This window comes from Dufourea novaeangliae, unplaced genomic scaffold, assembly GCF_001272555.1.
Source record: "Dufourea novaeangliae isolate 0120121106 unplaced genomic scaffold, ASM127255v1 scaffold21, whole genome shotgun sequence".
Lineage (NCBI taxonomy): Eukaryota > Metazoa > Arthropoda > Insecta > Hymenoptera > Halictidae > Dufourea > Dufourea novaeangliae.
Window position 1 is genome coordinate 1,282,998 of NW_015373910.1, and position 19,355 is coordinate 1,302,352.

At 35.4% G+C, this 19,355-nt stretch overlaps 1 protein-coding gene across 2 annotated transcripts in view; it reads left to right on the top strand.

Annotated features, from left to right (window-relative positions):
• The window catches only part of LOC107194164 (membralin), a 111,108-nt gene that overhangs the window by 39,971 nt on the left and 51,782 nt on the right, over positions 1–19,355 (top strand). For both annotated transcript variants that reach the window (XM_015583733.1, XM_015583734.1), the window contains exon 9: positions 5,431–5,563. In XM_015583733.1, the coding sequence (XP_015439219.1) occupies positions 5,431–5,563 (133 nt within the window). The remainder of the gene's footprint in view (positions 1–5,430; positions 5,564–19,355) is intronic.

A 19,355-nucleotide genomic window follows, 5' to 3' on the forward strand; every position in this document is an offset into this window, starting at 1 on the left:
GTTTCGTAAAAATGATATATTTTGGGCCATATTTACTACTTTACTAAGCTTCCTTGTTATTTCTTGGGCTAGAATCTCTAAAAACTAAAATTAAAAGGATGAGTTTATGCAGATGGCTCAACTTGTAAAAAGAGAATTGTATTTAAACAAAAATTACGTAAATAATTCGGTTAAATGTAACAGTCGAGTACCGATATTTGTCAGTAATCATTTAATTAAGTCATATACTATACTGAATATATTAAACAGAAATACCAGTCATGTTGGTATGAATAATGAACACAATACAGAGATTTTCCACGTTGAAAAAAGAATTTCACTCTGCGACCAGTGCAAAAAATATCAGGCTTTTGAAATTTTTAATACCAACAATACCTGCATTTAATTGATGCGGTAGTACAAGGGAGGAACAATCATAGCTTAAAAAAGAGACACTAGACTAAAAAATTTATAACTTTCCTTTGATACGATATTTTTTAAAATATCGTAATATACCGGATAGTACGCTGGCGGTGATAAAATCAAATGAAAGGTGACACATTTAGTTCGACACCATTAGTTTGTACGAATACTGCAGGATAATTATCAGACCTATCTGCGTTCCATGCAGTATTGATTCAGTGTTAAAAAAATAAAGTTCAGATTAACAAATTCTCTACCTAGAGAAAAAAGTCAACTTCCAAGGGATTTAGTTGAAATATATTACGGTGATTTAAATGCAAGAAAATGTTTAGCGTTTTCATTATTCATTCTACGACATATTTCAGTCTGGCCGCTTTGCACTTTCGTGACTTGGGCCACGACACGCCCTGGAATACTTTTAGTATTTCCGCCTGGCCCCCCGGGGGTTTTGTATCGTTACAATTCATTAGGAAGCACGCCAGCGTGCACACTACGCTGTACAGTACTTTTCTTCTAATAGATTAACTCTGTTACCTGTGACTACGATCCAGTTAAGAATCGGTCGCAATGAATCTGAGGAATTAATTTTTAATGGATTAAAATATCCGTTCACTTATTCTGACGATGTAAATTTTTCTGTATTTGTATCATTTTAGAGCTGTATCTCCTATTTATTTTACATTTGTCACACGAAAAAACCTAGTAGAACATAAAATATGCTCCTTCTCTAAATGTACAATTTTTGTTTGACATGTTTTCTAATATAATCAATAACTTAGAGGATAATCGAATAAAATCGACTATCTGTGCGTTTAAGTAATTATTTAACCGTTTAAGGACCCAAGGGTTCCTTTTCCCTTTATTCGATCGGGTTCAAAAATCAGATACATTATTTTTTTATTAATTGGAACTATTTTGAAGGACGGCGCGAAACGAAAAGTTAATAAACATCTTCATCAAGAGTAAGTAAATAAAAGCCACCCAAATGCATACGCTGCGTTTTCGACTGTATATTTTTAATTTTCGACAAATCGTTGGTTATTTGGTGAGGTATATCATAATACCGTGGTATATTCTCGTTACGTTCATTCGTCGCCCCGTTACATACATAATTCTCCGTCGCGGCTAGTTTGACGAAGAGCCGTTTCAAGTGAAATAACTTGGCCGATGTTTCACCCGATAAGTGAGATTTAACGTTCAACGCTTGCGGAACAATAAAAACCGCCGGCGGAATGCGTCGAACGTGTCGTTTTAACTGTATAATGGCCCGTGGGACGGTATTAAATTTACATGGAAGGGGAAGGGATGAGACTCTCGCGCGCGCACACGCCGTGTACCACGAACTCTTTTAATTGTGCGGAAACTATTCGATTAATAGGACGGGTCCGCGGGTTTGATAGCGGACGATTGCGTGTATCGATCCGCAACGAGTTGTTTCGTTATTTTTAAACCTCGAACCACCCCCGCCTTGCCCCCACCACACGCTGGAACCGTCCCGGCCGGGTCGTACGAATGTGTGAATTAATAATCCCGGTTTTTTCGTGCGCTGCGACGACGAGCCCAGGACAATCAAACGGTATTATTAAGTCCCTTTACAAAAACATTCTTCTGGCTGTTTTAATTAAATTTCTGTGAATATTTTTTCGAAAATAGAACGTATCGCGAAACCGAAGGGTTTATTTCGTAACCGATATGATTGATATTTTTGCAGTTCTTGTTTTTCTTTTTTTTGAAAATAGTCTATCCAATTTTGAGGAAAACCTGGTTAAAGCTAGTTTCAGCTATAGATGGATGTCTTTTTTCTTTTTTCTTTTCATATTTATAGTAATAAAGTCGATACAGTACAATATTCTCATGAATTAGTCGGAAGAAGTTTGAGATTGTTAAATGGAATCGCAAATTATATTTTTTTTAAACTGCTGTAAGTTTATTTGTACCAGTCATGTCTGATATATTGTTCCAATAAAATATCTAAAAAAGCCAATTTCATGAAAACAGAAAAGTACAGACGGCAAAACTGTGAATTGGTTAAAGATTTGTTGAGTGAGATTTAAAAGTGATATGTTATTACTAAATAAATGGTTATTTATTTTTTATTTATCGATCAACTTTGATACTTTAAAAATAACTCGCTACATTTTGCAGACCAGCATATACGATAGATACGTCGGACCTCATATTTTATGCACAAAAATCGTTACTCTAAGGCTCCCTCCAATTTGTGCACTTCCTCGCATAAACGTGTCGTGTATGGAAGAATACTGTGAATCTTGTACATATACGTTATATGCACATATGAGAACGTGCACCATAGAGTGTTATATACCGGTGCAGGTGGCAAACTGAGCACATATGTTTAGGGACAAGGTGTAACATCAAAAGCTGCCTTGCATGCATACATTCTCTGTCGTACAATGCAAATTGTGAACCGTATTCAACCGACGCACTAATCGTCCACCTTGGGACAAGCGTAAATCAGGTATTCACGAAACGCCTTAAATAAACCGTGAACAACATACTTTGACCACCTTAATTCATTTCGATGCTATTGGATCAAACGAATATTCTTGAAGTTATATTTATATAACTTGAGGTTATATTTTTCATTCGGTAGATGAAATCATTGCATCGTATTAGTGGTTGGTGAATTTTTAAACATTCATGGTGTGTGCTTTATACATAAAAACGAAGAAAATATTAATCAAAGTGGTTACGTTATTTTAAATTGAATAAAACTACTAATGGGAGAGGTGTAGTGTCAATGAAAGATTTATAAAATAAGAGAATAAAGAAGTAAACTGTTTGTAGTGTATAATAATTGAAAGGTATAAAAGAATCATAGATCTGTATTTAATTGTGTAACAGTTCACCGAAATTTGGTTCTTGATTTTTAACTCTTTTGTGTATTAGGTAAATAGAAAGTAAAATGATCGACCGCTATTTGTGTCTGACAATGAGAGATGGAGATGTTTCTTTTGATTTATTTTTATTCTGCAAATTCTAGTTTTTAAGAATTTGTTAAATAATTGTTCGAATTTAACTTTTCTCGTCTTTAATTTTCTTTTAATTCGATCGAATAGTATATTCTGTAATATTATAGTACTCTTTTTTGTACATGTAGGCTTTTAATTAAGATTGCCGAACGAAATATAATTTCAGTAATCCGCTGCTGTTTCTATTAATAAATTGTTAATTAAATTCCTGGTTGCCGCAGTGCTAAAAGCCTTCCATTTAACAGTAACTGAATTCTCTGGTTTTTAAACGTAAGTTACAGCTAGTTTGGATAATTTCACGGTATATTCAACATTAATCGTGTTGCACGTCTAACTGAAACAAACTGCAATACCTGTATTCGTTGCGTGTAAATTATGTCTTTACTTTACGCAATATTCGAGGTACACGCACATGCCGAATTTCTTTTCCACGCGCAGCAGGTTTTACCAACACTATTACCAAGAAAAAATGTAGATATATGTAGATCACTGACTGTTATTATCAATTGACAATATTGCGTTTAGTATAATAGCATGTTAGAAATTGTTTATTTACGACTGTTGTACAAAGCGTAGTTTAATGATTTAAGAGTGAACTGCAAGTAATTTTTGTCTTGGCACATAGTGAAAACAGTATTGATAAATCGGTAGTTCGTCATCCTTTGCAACTGTATGTACATTTTCTTACAAATGATTTAAAATAGTATAAAGTTGAGGGTAAACAAAAAAAAAAGTAAATGGACTTGTAGGCGGGAAGAACATACTGCTTCAAAATATCATAGAAAATGAGGGGTAAATTCAATATTTGATAAAAATACGATCAATTCTTTTATGTAGGCTTATCAGTGAGCTAACAAGTGAAAACGGCCCGTGATTTGTCAGACATACTTCCTCCTCGTTTATCGTAGGAACTAACCAAAGAATTTCGTAATTAATTAGACTTTAGCTTCTGTCATCACTTGAACATTTTAACTCTTTAATGGTGTTTGACGAGTGTATTGGTCATGTGAACAAATAAAATACCTTTTGCTATAAAAATGTAAATTCTAGTAAAAATTGAAAAGTATAATTCTTTCATTAGAATAAAGGAATCGAATAGTGTAAGGTATTTTTTTCGTCTATTTTCTTCACTTACGAATTTTTTAAAGTTTGTATTAATAATATTCTTATATTATTGAATTTTTTAACCGTTAAAGGGTTAAACGATTGTTAGTAGGTGTCTGACAAAATTTTCATGCAGAGATACCGAAACGTTTTACAAACATGAACGTGTGTAAATTCACGTATGCAAATCTTCAAATCCGCGAGTCTAGACGCATTTTCTTACATAGTAAGATTAATCCTGCTCCATGTTTCTTGCCCACGAGATCGATTCGCTGCGCGAGAATCCGATTCCGCGTATAAATTTTCGATTATGGTTGAGGGAATCCTTAAACAGCGGAGGCCCGAAAGCATCGAAAGGGAAATTTCTATCCAATAAACTTAACAGCTCGGTATTATATTATTTCGTCACTTAACATATGGTAGGAATCCTGTATTAATTACGCAATCATAACTTTTACAACTTAACTGTTAGATAGATTTGTTCATCAAAAGCTGCCATATTCATTCGATCGATTTATCTCCAAAATTTAAAATCTAAAATTAAAATGACGACACGTAAACAATATGATATCAAAGGAATAGTTTCGAATATGTTCCTCAATAAAAGATCACTTCTTATGATCAGCAAAACCCCTAATCGAGCATCAGTAGCTTCAGGGTTTGCAAAAATCATACAATCTGAAAATACGAATTTTCAGAAAAATGGAATATATTGAATAATATTTCATTTGTAGAATGTTATTTTAATCGTTATGGTGCGACCAATTAAAAATATTTTTCTAAAAAACAGCCTTTTTGTTTCGATTTATAGAAACGGCAATTTCATGCGGTACAATTTAATATTATAAAAGATTACTGAAACTGAAAATAATAACGTAGTCACGAGTGTATAAGTGTACTAAATGTAGATGTTTCGGGTATTTTGTTGCAGGAATGGAGGCGATTATGTCAGAATTTTTCAACGACACCACGACTGCCTTTTACATCATATTAATCGTCTGGATGGCTGATCAGTATGATGCCATTTGCTGTCATACACCGATCTCGAAGAGACATTGGTTGCGGTAAGTGTTACATTACCTAATACATATTGTAATCGTAACATGTACAGTACCGTTTAAAAATTCGGAAGCAGTTTTATTTTCTAGTCAAACAAATCATAGGATTTTAATCTTTACAAGCGTCTTGTGATCATAGAAAAACAGTGGCAATGATTATTATAAGAAATTATTAACCATACATTTTTTTTTGAATTTCACTTATTAAGAATCATAGCAGCGTTTAAATATCGCCGTCGTTATCCGCAAAGGGGACAACGGCAATTACGCGCTCATTCGTAAAAGTCTTGGAGGTGGGGCGTCCTTCAGCCGCGTACTTTTTAGGTCCGGATAGGGATGATCGAACGGCGCATTTAATTAAAAAGGATTAAGCTGTATTAAGCAACGAGTCACCCGGTAGTCCCGTCTTTTCTCTCTCTTTATTCCGGTCGAGGTTCGCGTCCGGCTGAAACTGAGACGATCAAAGTAGCTGGCATGCGGCGGAATAGCCTTTGTTGGATGATGATGAAACGCTTTGCTTGCCTTGTCGGCGCAACTTTGCGAAGGGCCCGACAAGAGTTTCGCGTGCAACACTCGCAAACTTGAAAAAGAAAAAATGAAAAAGAAGAAAGAGTATATAGAGACTTTTGCATGAGAATTAGGTGCACGGGGAAAAGAGAAACAAAACCACGCTGGACATGATTCTGTGTAAAATTACGTCACGAAGAAATTGTTGCCCGGTTCTTTGAAAATATCCTGTCTCGTGCAAGTCTTGTGTTCGCGGAGCAAACGTCATTGGTAGACTGACCATGGAAATCTGAATTTTCGTAGATTAATTTTTGGAAATTAGAGATACGTGAAAATTGATTTTCTTTTGTAGATTCTGTTTAATAGTAAACTAATTTCTTTAACAAAAAGACTCTCACAGTTTCGGTTCTATTGACTTTGTGCACCGATGTGTATAATGAATGGATAAAATACACGGTCTATTTATTAGTTTTTTTATGGAAAAATTGTAATAATTACTGTATAACTAGAAAATTGTACTATTTAAGATACACTGTAATATACGTGGTGTTCATCATAAATGTTTTCTGTAAAATTTTACTCGTCTAGAATTTTTCTTAATTGAAAACTTAAGGTATACAATTTTATTATCTTTTACTTCAATCTTGTGTTGTTACTGAAATCATTCTTGTTATTTTTACCTTTGGATCGAGGTATTCTATCTAATACTTTGTATAAACATGCTCGAGTCATATTTTAAATAATTTTAATGTTATTTATTGGACGTGAATGTCTCAGTACTCTGCATAGCTTCCAGGTTATCTCTTCTGAATACACGATTGTGGTGGAATTTGTGTAGGACAACAGATGCGAACACAATTGACAAACAGTAGCGAGGACGAATACGTAGTTTGTACAATTATTAGTGTTTATTGATTATCATGGAACGTTTAGATCGCGAGTGCGGTGTGCACAGAGAAATCTTAATCAAACACTGCGGTCCACACTGTAATAAGCTTACGGATTCTATCCATCTGTTTGTGCATATTCCAAATACCATTTGATAAATCCTATCACGGTTAATTGTTTGACCGCCCCGTAAAGATAAAAATTTGAACCAATGAAACTATCCTAAAAATAAATTTACTCTATTCGCAGTGGGGTTAGAAAAACTGGAGACTCTATTAGGTGTACTAATAGGCAATTTATTATTCTTTTAATTGTGAGGCAAAGTACAGGGTGTCCTAAATATCGTGGTACAACCGGTTGCGTGGTCATTCTCTAAGAATGACCATTTATTTAATAACCATCTATTCGTGCTGGCAGCAAATCCTGACATCTGATAACACACTAACTGATAAACTCCAAACTTTGTTCTTACACCTCCTACAAGGTTATTAACACTAGAACTACCAAAGCAGTCAAAATGGATTGGTTTGTGAACTCTTATGAAATAATTAAAATATCATAACAGTGAATTTCTTGCGATTCTCCGCAATTTTTATTGCAATATATAAATGAAGAAGTTCGTTAAATTTATCAGTTTGTATACTTTCAACAAGCTGTTCCTTTTATCAACACGATAGAAATGCAAACACATTCGTCTTCGCCAGTTCTAGTGTTAATTATATTTTTAAGATGTGAATTGGTGCATGAGTGTCAGTCAGACACAATAAAAACCTTGAAATTTTTGAAATATTATGACGTAACGTTAAACAGAATTGTATAATACAGTAATTAGAAGCAGTAACCGAAAATTGGATCGATCGAGGGCACCATAAAATATCAAGGTCCAACGATTGATCGTTTCGACACTTGTACAAGGGACGTCAAAGCGAGACGGGGATGAGTTGCTCGTAATAGGAATCGAGTTTTACGCTCGATGTGGCCCACGGGGGAGAACTATACTGCAATTTCCTTAGACAGATAAAGGTATAGATCGAGACATTAGAGGCATTAGGTAGCGATTAAACAAAATTGTTGGCGGTGATGGTCCTGCTAGCTGGCCTGGATGTTTGAACAGTTCCAGTGACGTGCGAATGAACAGTCAACGAAATTGCTCGCGGCCAGAGGCCGATAAGTTTAAAGCGGAACATTTTAAATTGCCGTGAAACTTTGACAAATAGATCGAACCAGGGGCCCCGTTGCCCGGAAATGAGCGAGAGTTGGAGAACAGGTCATTTTATGCTTATTCGAACGACGATCTAAAGAGCGACTAATTTCGGCAGGGAAATGAGGCGCAAGTAGTATAAGTCGGTTATTGGTGAGGCACAATCTTATTTACGATTATAATTGCTCAGTTTAGGATGTTTATGTAAATTTCCATTTTCACAGACTATTTTACGAAAAATAACATAGTATAAAAAGAATTAATTTTTAACTGAATGTCGGTCATCGGTTACGTTCGAATTAATGACACTTTCACTGCTACGTCAAATATGAGTGAGACGTACATTGTAAAGAGGCTGGATCATTTGAACACTGTTACAAAATATTTGCGTAAAATTAATATCGAAGTATAATTTAAAACAAAACTAACAGCCTGTATTAGCCAAATGCATATATTTTTGATGGTTTATGATTTAAGAAACGAATTAAAGTGTGTCTGATTCCATACGGCATTTACCACTGTGGCGGTCCATGTGTTAAATAGTTTCAAATAAACGGAGTGATCGTAAAACTTTCAATATTATTAAGGTTGTAACATAAAGCCATGATTTGGCAAGATAAATAAACAAAGTATGACAACTCGACTGTGGATGTTTATGCCAATATAATATATATCTTTTTGATTATTCTACTTTGAATCCATCCGGGGGCATTCGTATTTTCGCTGTCAAACACACTATTAGCCATACATACATTATATTCATTCATTTGGATACAATCGTTCGAAATAAACCCTCTTGTTAAGTTTAAAGAAAGTGTTGTTAATATTTCTTTACTTGGAATCCAACAATGTTCATTTTATTTGGAACCTTTAGCGTATGGAAATCTAAATTCATATAGTAAATTAGGTTACAAGTAGTAGAAAATTGATGTTTTCGTGAAGATCCTTAGTCTGACGATAAGATTCCACGTAATTTCGTCCCTTACGACGTAGAAGGGACAGTCCGGGCGTTCTCCAGTTAAGTTGCAGCTCAGACACGGTGCATTAGAACAACCGATGTTAGGCCACAGTTAAACAGACTTGACGCCGGTAGTATCCGTGCAGTATCGCCTCGAAGTATCCGAGTTGCTTGCTACATTGTATCGGAACTGTGTCGCCCGGGCTGCGATAGTTACATTGGATCGACTTGCGTCACATGAACGGAGCACACGTTCGGCGACCGGTGATCGTCGTATTATTCGCAGAAATTAGTTCCTTGCAAATGCAACAAAACCGCTCGGTTTGACCTCGTTTTTCGAGCTACAACTATTTCCCTTAAGCTTGGATGGAGCTCTGTCACGCGAACGTGAAAGATTCTATGAACTATAATTACTAGACTGTGAACATTATACAGTTGTAGCTACACGAATGTATTAAATACAACGAAACAGAACCTTCAATGAAAATTCAGCGGAGCTTTTAATAATTCATTTTTAATGACGGGGCTATTACGCTGATCACTTAAGCTAAGACGGGATTTCTTGAAAAGGATATTAATCTGATTTAATTTTTAGTTTTCCATTATAGAAGGTAGTATTTGATTAGACGCCGTATAGCCTCATCCGGCGATAAGGCGTTAAGAATAGAAATATCATTCTATTTAACCCTTTCGTACCCACTGTTGCCATATGGCTACGTATTCTAAATTATGAACTATAATATTGGTATCATGTATTTTTTCATATCTGTGAGTATATGTATAATAGTTTCTTCTAGCCTTGTATAGATAGCATGGCAAAAATTTGAACGTTTAAAATATTTTAAAAGCTTATCGGCAAAATAAGACATTATGTTACTTTTAATTTCTATCAAATATTTCAAGAGGGGTCCATTGATCAAAGATAAGAAAAATTGGGTTCTATTATGAATAATAATATTATATTGAGAAATATTACATATAACTGTGATAAAAGTAAAATAGTTGTCACATGGCAACATATGAAAAACGGCATTAGACGGTTTCAATTGTTTAAATGTTCTTGTGAATCATTTATATGTCGTCTAATGTACACACAAATACAACAAAATATTTCTTTGGTAATTTTTAAATAATTTGGGAATGAAAGGGTTAACATAGGGATACGCATGTAAATGACTGTGAATAGATATGTAGGGGTAAATGTATATACTACAAATTAACGTGATTTTGTATGAAGATTTACAGTCTAACAATTATTCATTCCAGTGAAATTGAATTTTTGTTCGTCTCTTTGTTCACTAAAAGATAGAGAAAATATAGGGTTCCATATAAAGATCTAAATGCGACCTTAAAATTATGGAAAATGAAACGACTTATTAAAAGTATTCTATATTGAGCTTGTAACATTATACAAAATAATATTAGAAAAAGATATTTTTAATTAGTTCAGTAGTACAGGAAACAATTTAAACAATCGAGTTATGTTGTACATCTTGCATAAAGAAAACAGACTGTTAGCAATACTTTAATATCGATCGATGGGGGAAAGTTGAATGTTTAGCTTTTTGCTTATAGAATAATTATTGAATAGTACATTTTTCCTTCTAGTTACTAATTTGCGTTCAATAGTTGCATAGTAGCGATAAATGTTCTTGATAAGAGAATGAACATTATTGAGAGAACCTTTAATTAGGTGGATCTAGGGTAGAACTTTGGTTAGGTAGAACGAAAAGGTAGAGATTTACTTTAGGTAGAGTTTTAGTTTTGGTAGAAATTTTCTGGATCGAGATTATCTCAATTTACAACTTTATGATCTTCGGTTCTTGGGTGGTTTTGGTTGCTTGATTTTGGGTTACGGTTGGTAAGCAACCTGTGCCGAACACCATCTGACTGTTTCTACGGGTCATTCAATTTTAATTAGAAGCTCGACTTCCTCTTACATGCGGTCTAACCGAGCCTTCACGTTTTAGTCCATGTCTCTGTTCTCACGCCGTTCGTAATTCGAAGCCTTTACACTAGGACAGAGATCGAATTGGAGAGAATGGCGAACGCGAAGAATATAATCGACATCGTACAAAGGGATTCGTTGCATAAATATTGATGGTTTCATGAATTGTATACAGTTTATCGAGGCGTGGGCATGAAAATTGTTCGTGAAAATGAGAAAACGAACGCAGAACTCTATTTGTTTCATTACATTTTTCACTTATACAGTAGCATTCTCTGAACAGATATCGCCTTTATAGTGTTTAGTTTTCATTAAACATTACGGTTCAGTCATTTCAAATTGTTACTTTGAATTGTAGCTTTGTACGAACTTCGAACAAGTTTTCTAGAGATTGTCTACACGTTTTGGAATTAAAATTATCGAACTTTGGGAATTGGATTTGGTTTAGTTTGGAATATTCCATTACGAAATATATCCGAAATGGTTATAGTTGTTAGTGAAAATGGGAATAAAAGCTTAAGACCATTCTTTCACTGTTACTGGTATTTTATAGTATTCATAGTATTTTTTAAATATTTATCGTTTTCATACTGTTTAGTTTGCACTAAACTAAACTTCGTACAGTCTTTAAATTTAGGTATAAACACACCGAATGAAAAAATATAGGAAGAATAAGAAAAACCCAGACATAGAAGACTTAATCAAACGAACAAGAAATTTATTCGGTTAGAAGTTCGTTGTAAAGTAAATTCGCTGAATGTACATGATTTTCCTTAGAAGTTCCTTTACGTGTCCGTTTGTTGTGTTGTAACAATATACAAAGTATTCTTTGAAACGGCGTCTTGCGCAAAGAAATTTTGAATGCCGGATTTTCAACTCATATTTTCACGAAGTAAAAAGGATCATTCATGAACAAAAATGCTCCCTTTATAATTGTACTAAAAAAATGCTAGAAAAACTTCCCTTTCTCGGTGGTATTGTTTATAGCATACATGAATTTCTGAAACCGAATATAGTAAGAACTTGCACGAAATTTAATGAAATATTCCTGTTCTTTTTAAGTTAACAAATCTTCTGGCAAGAGGAAGTAATTTCTATTCGATACATATTGCCACGAATTGGCCCGTAAAATTTATGTAAAGGTATATGACCCGATGATGCGTTCTTTCGTAACTTTATTTTCATTTTAGAATTATTTTTTCCAGCTTCGCGACACACCTGACGAAAACTGATTCACTACCGTGTGATTTATTATAGAGCAGTTCGAAACTCCACGAGTAAAATCAAGGAACTGCGATAGCCTTCTGTTCGTTCACACGCGGAAAAATCGTACGGGGATATACAAGAATTGCCGGAAGGCGAAGAGCTACTGAAAGTTCAATGATTGCCACGGCTGATACCCGTTCTATGCGAAGTTAGGTGTTTTCGTATATTGCTTCTTGCTCTCTTTGCACGCCGGAAATACAGGCCGCAGATAGCGCGACCGTATCTTCTTCTTTCATTCCTTCATTCTCGATTTTCGCTAGCAAACGGGCTTCCCATTTGAATGGGAATCGAATATATAATTTCTTATTTACCAGAGAAACATTCCCAGGGTACGTCTTAGTTCTTATTATTCTATTTATGTAATAGTTTTGGTTGTTTCAGAAGCATATAAACGTCACATTGTTAAATAAAACTTTTTTTATTCATTATTTACTGGAGAAAAATTCGAAGGGATGTCTTTCGTTCTTATTGTACTATTTTTGTAGCCTGTTTGGTTATTACAGAAGCATATCGTGAAACGTAATTTTTTTTTTAATTTCATTGTAAAATAAATTTTTTCCCATTAATACTTTGCTGGCGGGATGGTTTAACTTAAGATCGTTTTACCAGGTACCTATAAGTACATGTATTTCTTTATTTTTATATAAATAATAGTCCCAATTTAATAATAAAATTTTTTATACCAAATTCTTTAGACGGTAAGTTTTTATTAAGGAAAATAAATAAAGTGGCAGTACTAGGGACACTGGCAGCAATTGGGACATTTATCCTATCAGAATAAAACGGAAGTCACGAATGACGAAATTGTGTTAGAGGCTTCATTTCGAAGTTATTAATAATCAAAAAATGGGGCCAGAAGCGCCTGAAACCAGGCAAGCTGCGTACAAGCGGTAAGCGTATGGCATGACATTACCGACACGTACACTGGTAACGCTTGAAAGAGGTACGTCCTTATTTTTTTTAGCCAAACCTGTGATATGTACCTTTCCCTTGGTATAATATCAACATCTGCAGGTCGTTCCCGAGCGTTGGCGACGCCGAAAATCAGGCGGTAGGTACTAATCCACTGGCTGTGTTTACACATTTTTATTACCTTCCTGTCCTTTGCATGGGATTCGAAGAATATTTCTTCAGTTCGGTGGCAGTCGTCAACGTGAAAACTTCTAATCGGTGCGAAATAGTGCTCGAACTTTTTTAAAAATATCGATTTAATCTATACAGTGAGTTTTAGATTAGTTTAAGTTAGTGTGCTATTTTATGAAGTTCGCAGAAAGATAGTTCAGGCTCGAGTGCAGGTGTTACACATCACTTTTTTTACTATGAGGTGAATGTGTATTTTTTTTTTAGGACAACGTCAGTGTACGTACCGATATCGCCGTGTTCTACGGTTACCCTTTGTACGCGGGTTGCCTGGTTTCAAGCGATTCTGGTCCGAATTTGTCAAAACGAAGCTGCGAATTCAATTCCGTCATTCTTGGTTTTCGTTTTACTTTGACACGTAGAATAGTTACCTTAAAGTTTGTGACACCAGTAGTCGAATACCATGTATAATTTGCAAGCTACAAGTTGTCATATTACAAATTGGATGGCATATTTTCTTCTTGAACGACTGTTTTCGATATTTATTTATATATTTTTTTCAGTGCAATCGTCAGTGTCCAAAAAAGAACTTTTTCTGGAGTGACAGAAATTAATATATTCTTCGAATTATATTGGGTTGTTGCAAAGTAATATCTGTTTCTGAATGAAATTAAACACGAATTTTTTAAAACAATGAATGTACTTTAATCAATGATATATGTTCCATTTTTTTGCGTGGTTCCTTGGAAGCAGCTCATAACAGATAACGCCTTTGTAATCTCACCAAATTGACAACATGATCTTTGTTTGATGCAATTCAGCTTTCGATGTGTTGTGTGCTGGTTCCTCGTGTTTGCTCCACGATCTTCTTCGATTGATGTAATTGTAAACAATCCATTTTTCATCACCTGTTATTATTCTCTTCAATTCATGTGGAACCCAAACATCGAGCTTCTTAACGATTCCAAGCTTCTGTATATACCTGTCGATGGTTGAAAAATAAACTTGAAGTCTTTCACCAATTTCACGTGTTGAAATATCACGAGCAGATTCGATTAGGGCGATGAGTTGATCATCATCAACTTCAGAAGGTCTCTTTGCTCGTCTTCGAGTGAAAAACCACCAGAACGAAATTTGGTGAATCACTTTTGACAAGTGTGTCGTGTTAAGGCACCATCCAGCAACCCAATATATGCAAAGATCAATTACTTCAATATTAAGGAAGTATATTTTTGAGAACTAAATTTAGTATTTCAATTCTTTCCTTTGTATAACTTTCTGTTATTTTTCTGACAAAATTTGAACTCTTATTTATAAAATAAGGTGAAATTACAATACCAACTTAAATTGGGCGGCCATAATTCCTGTATGTACCTGATATCATCTTGATTTTTTTCAATACAATAATCAATGAGCAAAATTATATTGCTTCAGACGAAATTTTTCTAAATAGGGACACTTTGAAACTTTGGATGTGACTGTCTTTTCAAATATAGGAAGCACGTTTTGTTAGAGCAAGATCATATAATACATTTTTTCAAGTGCTCTTAACCTCTTGTGGGATACTGGCACGTATGTGTACGTTAAGTTTTTCTTTAATTTCTTAATATTCTCTAGGAAATTCTCTAACAAAAAAGGATAATCTACCAATAGATTGTCGTTAATATTTAGAAATATATTTGAACTAAATACAATCGAAGAATAAGAAAAATATTCATTCTGGTCTTACTAAATTTGTCTCTGAACAGGTTAAATTAGTTCGAAATTTTTTTATAACAAGCAATATAAGTGAAGATTAAGTTTAGCTTTCCGGTCAACGCAATGTGGACTACATGCGCTAGGGTTAAACAGTCGCTCGCGTGAAATGGTTAAACGGTGAAATGAAAAAAGAAAGTATTACGTTTCCATCGTTGAAGCTCGACGGAGTAATCCCATTCGGGTTCATGATTCGCTCGTCAAGCAATACAGAAATAATTAACGCTCGATACGGGACGACGCGACCGTTCGATTTAGTGGCGCGTGAACCAGCCAGCGCGGATGGTTGAACACGTGATAACGTTGGCCGCTCGTCATAAAAGCTAATCCGCAATACGATTTTATTTTGTCTGAAGATCGTCGAATAAACGCAATCAAGCAATTGGTTTCACAGGCTCCGGGGTTGCCCGGTTAAAACCTCAACCCAGCCCCGGGTAAGAGTTTCATCCATTTGTTCAACGGTTTAAAAGGGTCGCCGTTCGCAGTCTACAAGCGCACGCATTGCGCACGTGGCTGGGCCGGCTGTTGCCTGTGTTCGTGCGCGGCACGTTGTCGAAAACAATTAGAAAAGTGCTTCGTTGAAACGTTTCCGGCCTTGTTTTGCCGGGATAACGTCGATTCGTTACTCGAATCCTTAAAACGTGACGTAATAAACAGGGTAAGCGCACTTAATATCGTCGGATCAAAATTCAAGTTCTGAATTGAATGGTAATTGATATTTTTTTTTTAAATATCATTTAACCCTCGGAAATCACCTCAAAATGTATTACAAAAAATGAGTTTTCATGAGCGTCTGTAATTTATCTAATTACTAAATACTGTTACAATTCTTATTAAGTAGGACTTAAAAGACTTCGACTTAATTTCAATATTTATAATGGTTATTATTTATAATAATCTATTACGAATAATTATTTAAGGACACTTTATTACTTACGTATTATTATTAGGAGTTATTAATGATGGAAATATTTTTAAAATTCAAAGAAATTCACTGAATCTTAAATCACGATTAATCCAATGCTAAACCTTGCCACGCATTATCTTATAAACGGATAAAGTTTCGCAGTGTACTAATTACTACATGTCAACCGTAGAATGACAAACATGAAAAACAATTTCGTGTCTTATTATCAGGAAATTCTCGTGTACTTCCGTTCGAACAGTTACATCTCCCTGTCAATTTGAATAATGGAGGTATCGCGGTATCAAACGAACGCGATCCGCCGGAGGATACGGTTTCTTGTTCATCATTTAAAACGGGGCAACGAAAAGCGCCGTTTGACGACTCGTTCGGAAATTTCGAAATAAAGCCGTTAACCGAACAGCTTACAATCTGTAGAAATTTTCATCATCGCATTAACGATCGGCTAAAATTAATATATCGATTCGCGAATAATTATTTCGTAATTTTCTTGTCGCGATTCGTTCCTCGGCCTTTGTGTAAGCGCGCGAAAGAATTCCTTCCGTGTGCATAACAGGCAAAAGGAATAATTCGAGGGAACGGATACCAGTATAAATTTTACATAATTAAGAATGAGCGTATTTTTAATTTAACTCTGCTGGAATATTTCATTCTTTTCCGCGGGCTGCTTCGTTCGCTCGCCGCCGCGCTACTTCCGTATTATTTTTCGCCAAGGCGGTTCTCTTAATCATTTTTCTCGCTCGCTTTTACGCGCGGCGAGATCCGCTCTAGCGGTTATTAAAGCAGACAACGATAATAAAAAATCGTTAAATTGAACGTTAAATGGAACTGAAATCAACTGAAGATATTACGATTGCTTATTTCTCTCGGAGGGGGAAAGCCCATTGGCACACTTTGTTCATCAAATTATTCGAAATCTTCCGTTTCTGTACGTTTAATCGTGAGGTCAGTGGGAAACAAAATAATACTTTTCTATCATTAATGTTTAGTATAAGTAGAAACAGCGAGTTATACACAGACATTAAGAATTTTCAGTTTTTTCTCTCTAAAATTACGCTTTGTGCCATGCGCTTTTTATTCTAGATTTTTCGTTTGCCTTGGCATGGAGAATTATTTCTTTCCAGGTTGCATTACGATGAACCAGGTATATCGTATAATTAGTGAAAGAACACGTTTCTTCAAATTTTTCTTCGATGAAAATTTAAAGTATCGTAACAAGTAAATATTGTTTTCTAAAAATACAAACCTGCTACTGAAGAGGGAACATCCCCAGAGCGAACATTTTTTTCCGTTTAAACTAGCATGAATTTGGAGAGAATTAGAAATTATTGAGCACTTATTGTTTTTGTTTTTGCTAAAATATGGTTTGAAAGGGCGAAACAGCTCCTCAAAGCTCATCATTTGAAACATATTTTTTCCGATTACGTGTAAACTAATCATATCCTGTTGCATGTTCCTTTGTGAAAAGAATGCAAGAAAGATACTGAGAAGAATATAATATGTTAACATACAGGGAAATCATATTGTGAAACGAAAATTTGTTTTCTTAACTTTCCCTGAGTCGGACTTACTTCAGAAAATTTGTGATCTTACCACTTATTACTGTGGTTTTAGTTATTTACGCAGTTTCATGTAAATTACACATTGGAAAAAGTGTATAAATCCCTCGACCCGTTTGAAGAAACAGTAAACGACAAGCATGATTGATCTAAGGGCGTGGATGGTTTCATATTACTGATCCCCCGAGTGAATTGTCATTGTCAGTGACACTGGCGGCGCGATCCGGGTCTCGAGTGGCCGCAAATATTTGAAGTATTCGCTGTTTAAACAAATTATCGAAATTACGTCATATCCTCGCCTTTGAGCCGAACGTCACTTCCTTCTTCCGCAAACACGTCGAGGGGGACAAAATTATAATCTTGCGTTAATGCATCGCGAGGCAGCGTTCTCAAAACACCATTTTTTTTTTTATTAATATTATCTCAGAAAGTATGTTGACTATTACTTCATTAAAAGGATGCGCAAATAGAAAAAAAGGTAAAAACGGACCCTGTACACGGTACTCAGTCGCGTATGTTGTGATTGAATATGATTGTGACACAATTTTCTGCACACACAGCACTAGAGAAATAATCTAAATAACAATTGTACCCGTCAGCGATTAAATGTTTATATTCTTAACAGAAAAAACGTAAAGAAAAGTATTACGTCACGGTATTGTTTCGATGTCAAAAATTCGACCAGTAAACATATCGAACACTTCGAAGTACCATTATTTTGAATTTGGATTAAGAACAGAATCGAAAATACACTTATAATGATAACTTCTGTATTACAAAGCATATTGTTCAGGTTTTAGTGACGTTTGACAACGATTATAATTTCTCAAAAAAATGTATGTGTTAATATTTCGTAGAAGAATTCTTCTGGCATACTTTCAATACTTTTTTTGACAAAATCGGTCTTTCAAGACCTCGGGTCTTATACTCGGATAATTACTAGGAAAAAAAAAAAACTTTCCGCTCAGTTCAATACTACCTTAATAGGAATATAATCGACCATATTTCGATATACCTAACAGATTTTTCCCGATGGATGTGTCTACAGTGTGTCTTATTTTTCTCCGTTTCTTGTATCATCTTTTTCACGGAATTATGACGTGTGTCTGACTCGTGAATAGTAGCTGTGAGTGGCCACGAAAGAAAACAAGGGGGGAAAAAAGAAGAAGACACGAGAGTGTTGTCGTGAAGAAAAAGGGGGGCAGAGGAGAGGGTGTGTGTTAGGTTGGATCTTGGTTTGACGATACGGGACGGTGTTAGGTCGTAACCGTGAAGGGGTGGTGGGCGGTGCACTTTACTTTCGATCCGTAATGTGGGTCTGGATTCTCGGCAGTTCGTAGATAACGCACGTTCAGTCCCATTCGAGCACAGGGAAGGGCTGTCTCTTTCTTCGGCGCTCTACCTCGCTGACTTATCCGGGGCTTGTGTGCGCATACGAGGACACGTGTGGCCCCGACTTTCAAGCTGGATTCGTGCAAATAGCGACATTAGGACGGATAATACTGTAATGCGATAATTTAATACTTTCATCTGGCCGTGGCGGACCGCATGCTGTCTGATGAGCGGCAATTGTTGCGGTAACGTGTCCACCTTACCGCTCAGCTAAAAGGGTTTATTACAGTTGACGTGATAGTTGGGTCAATAACGAACCAGTATCCGTATAATGAAACCATTTCTCGTGGTTTTCTGTTTCTTTTTTTAATGTCATTGT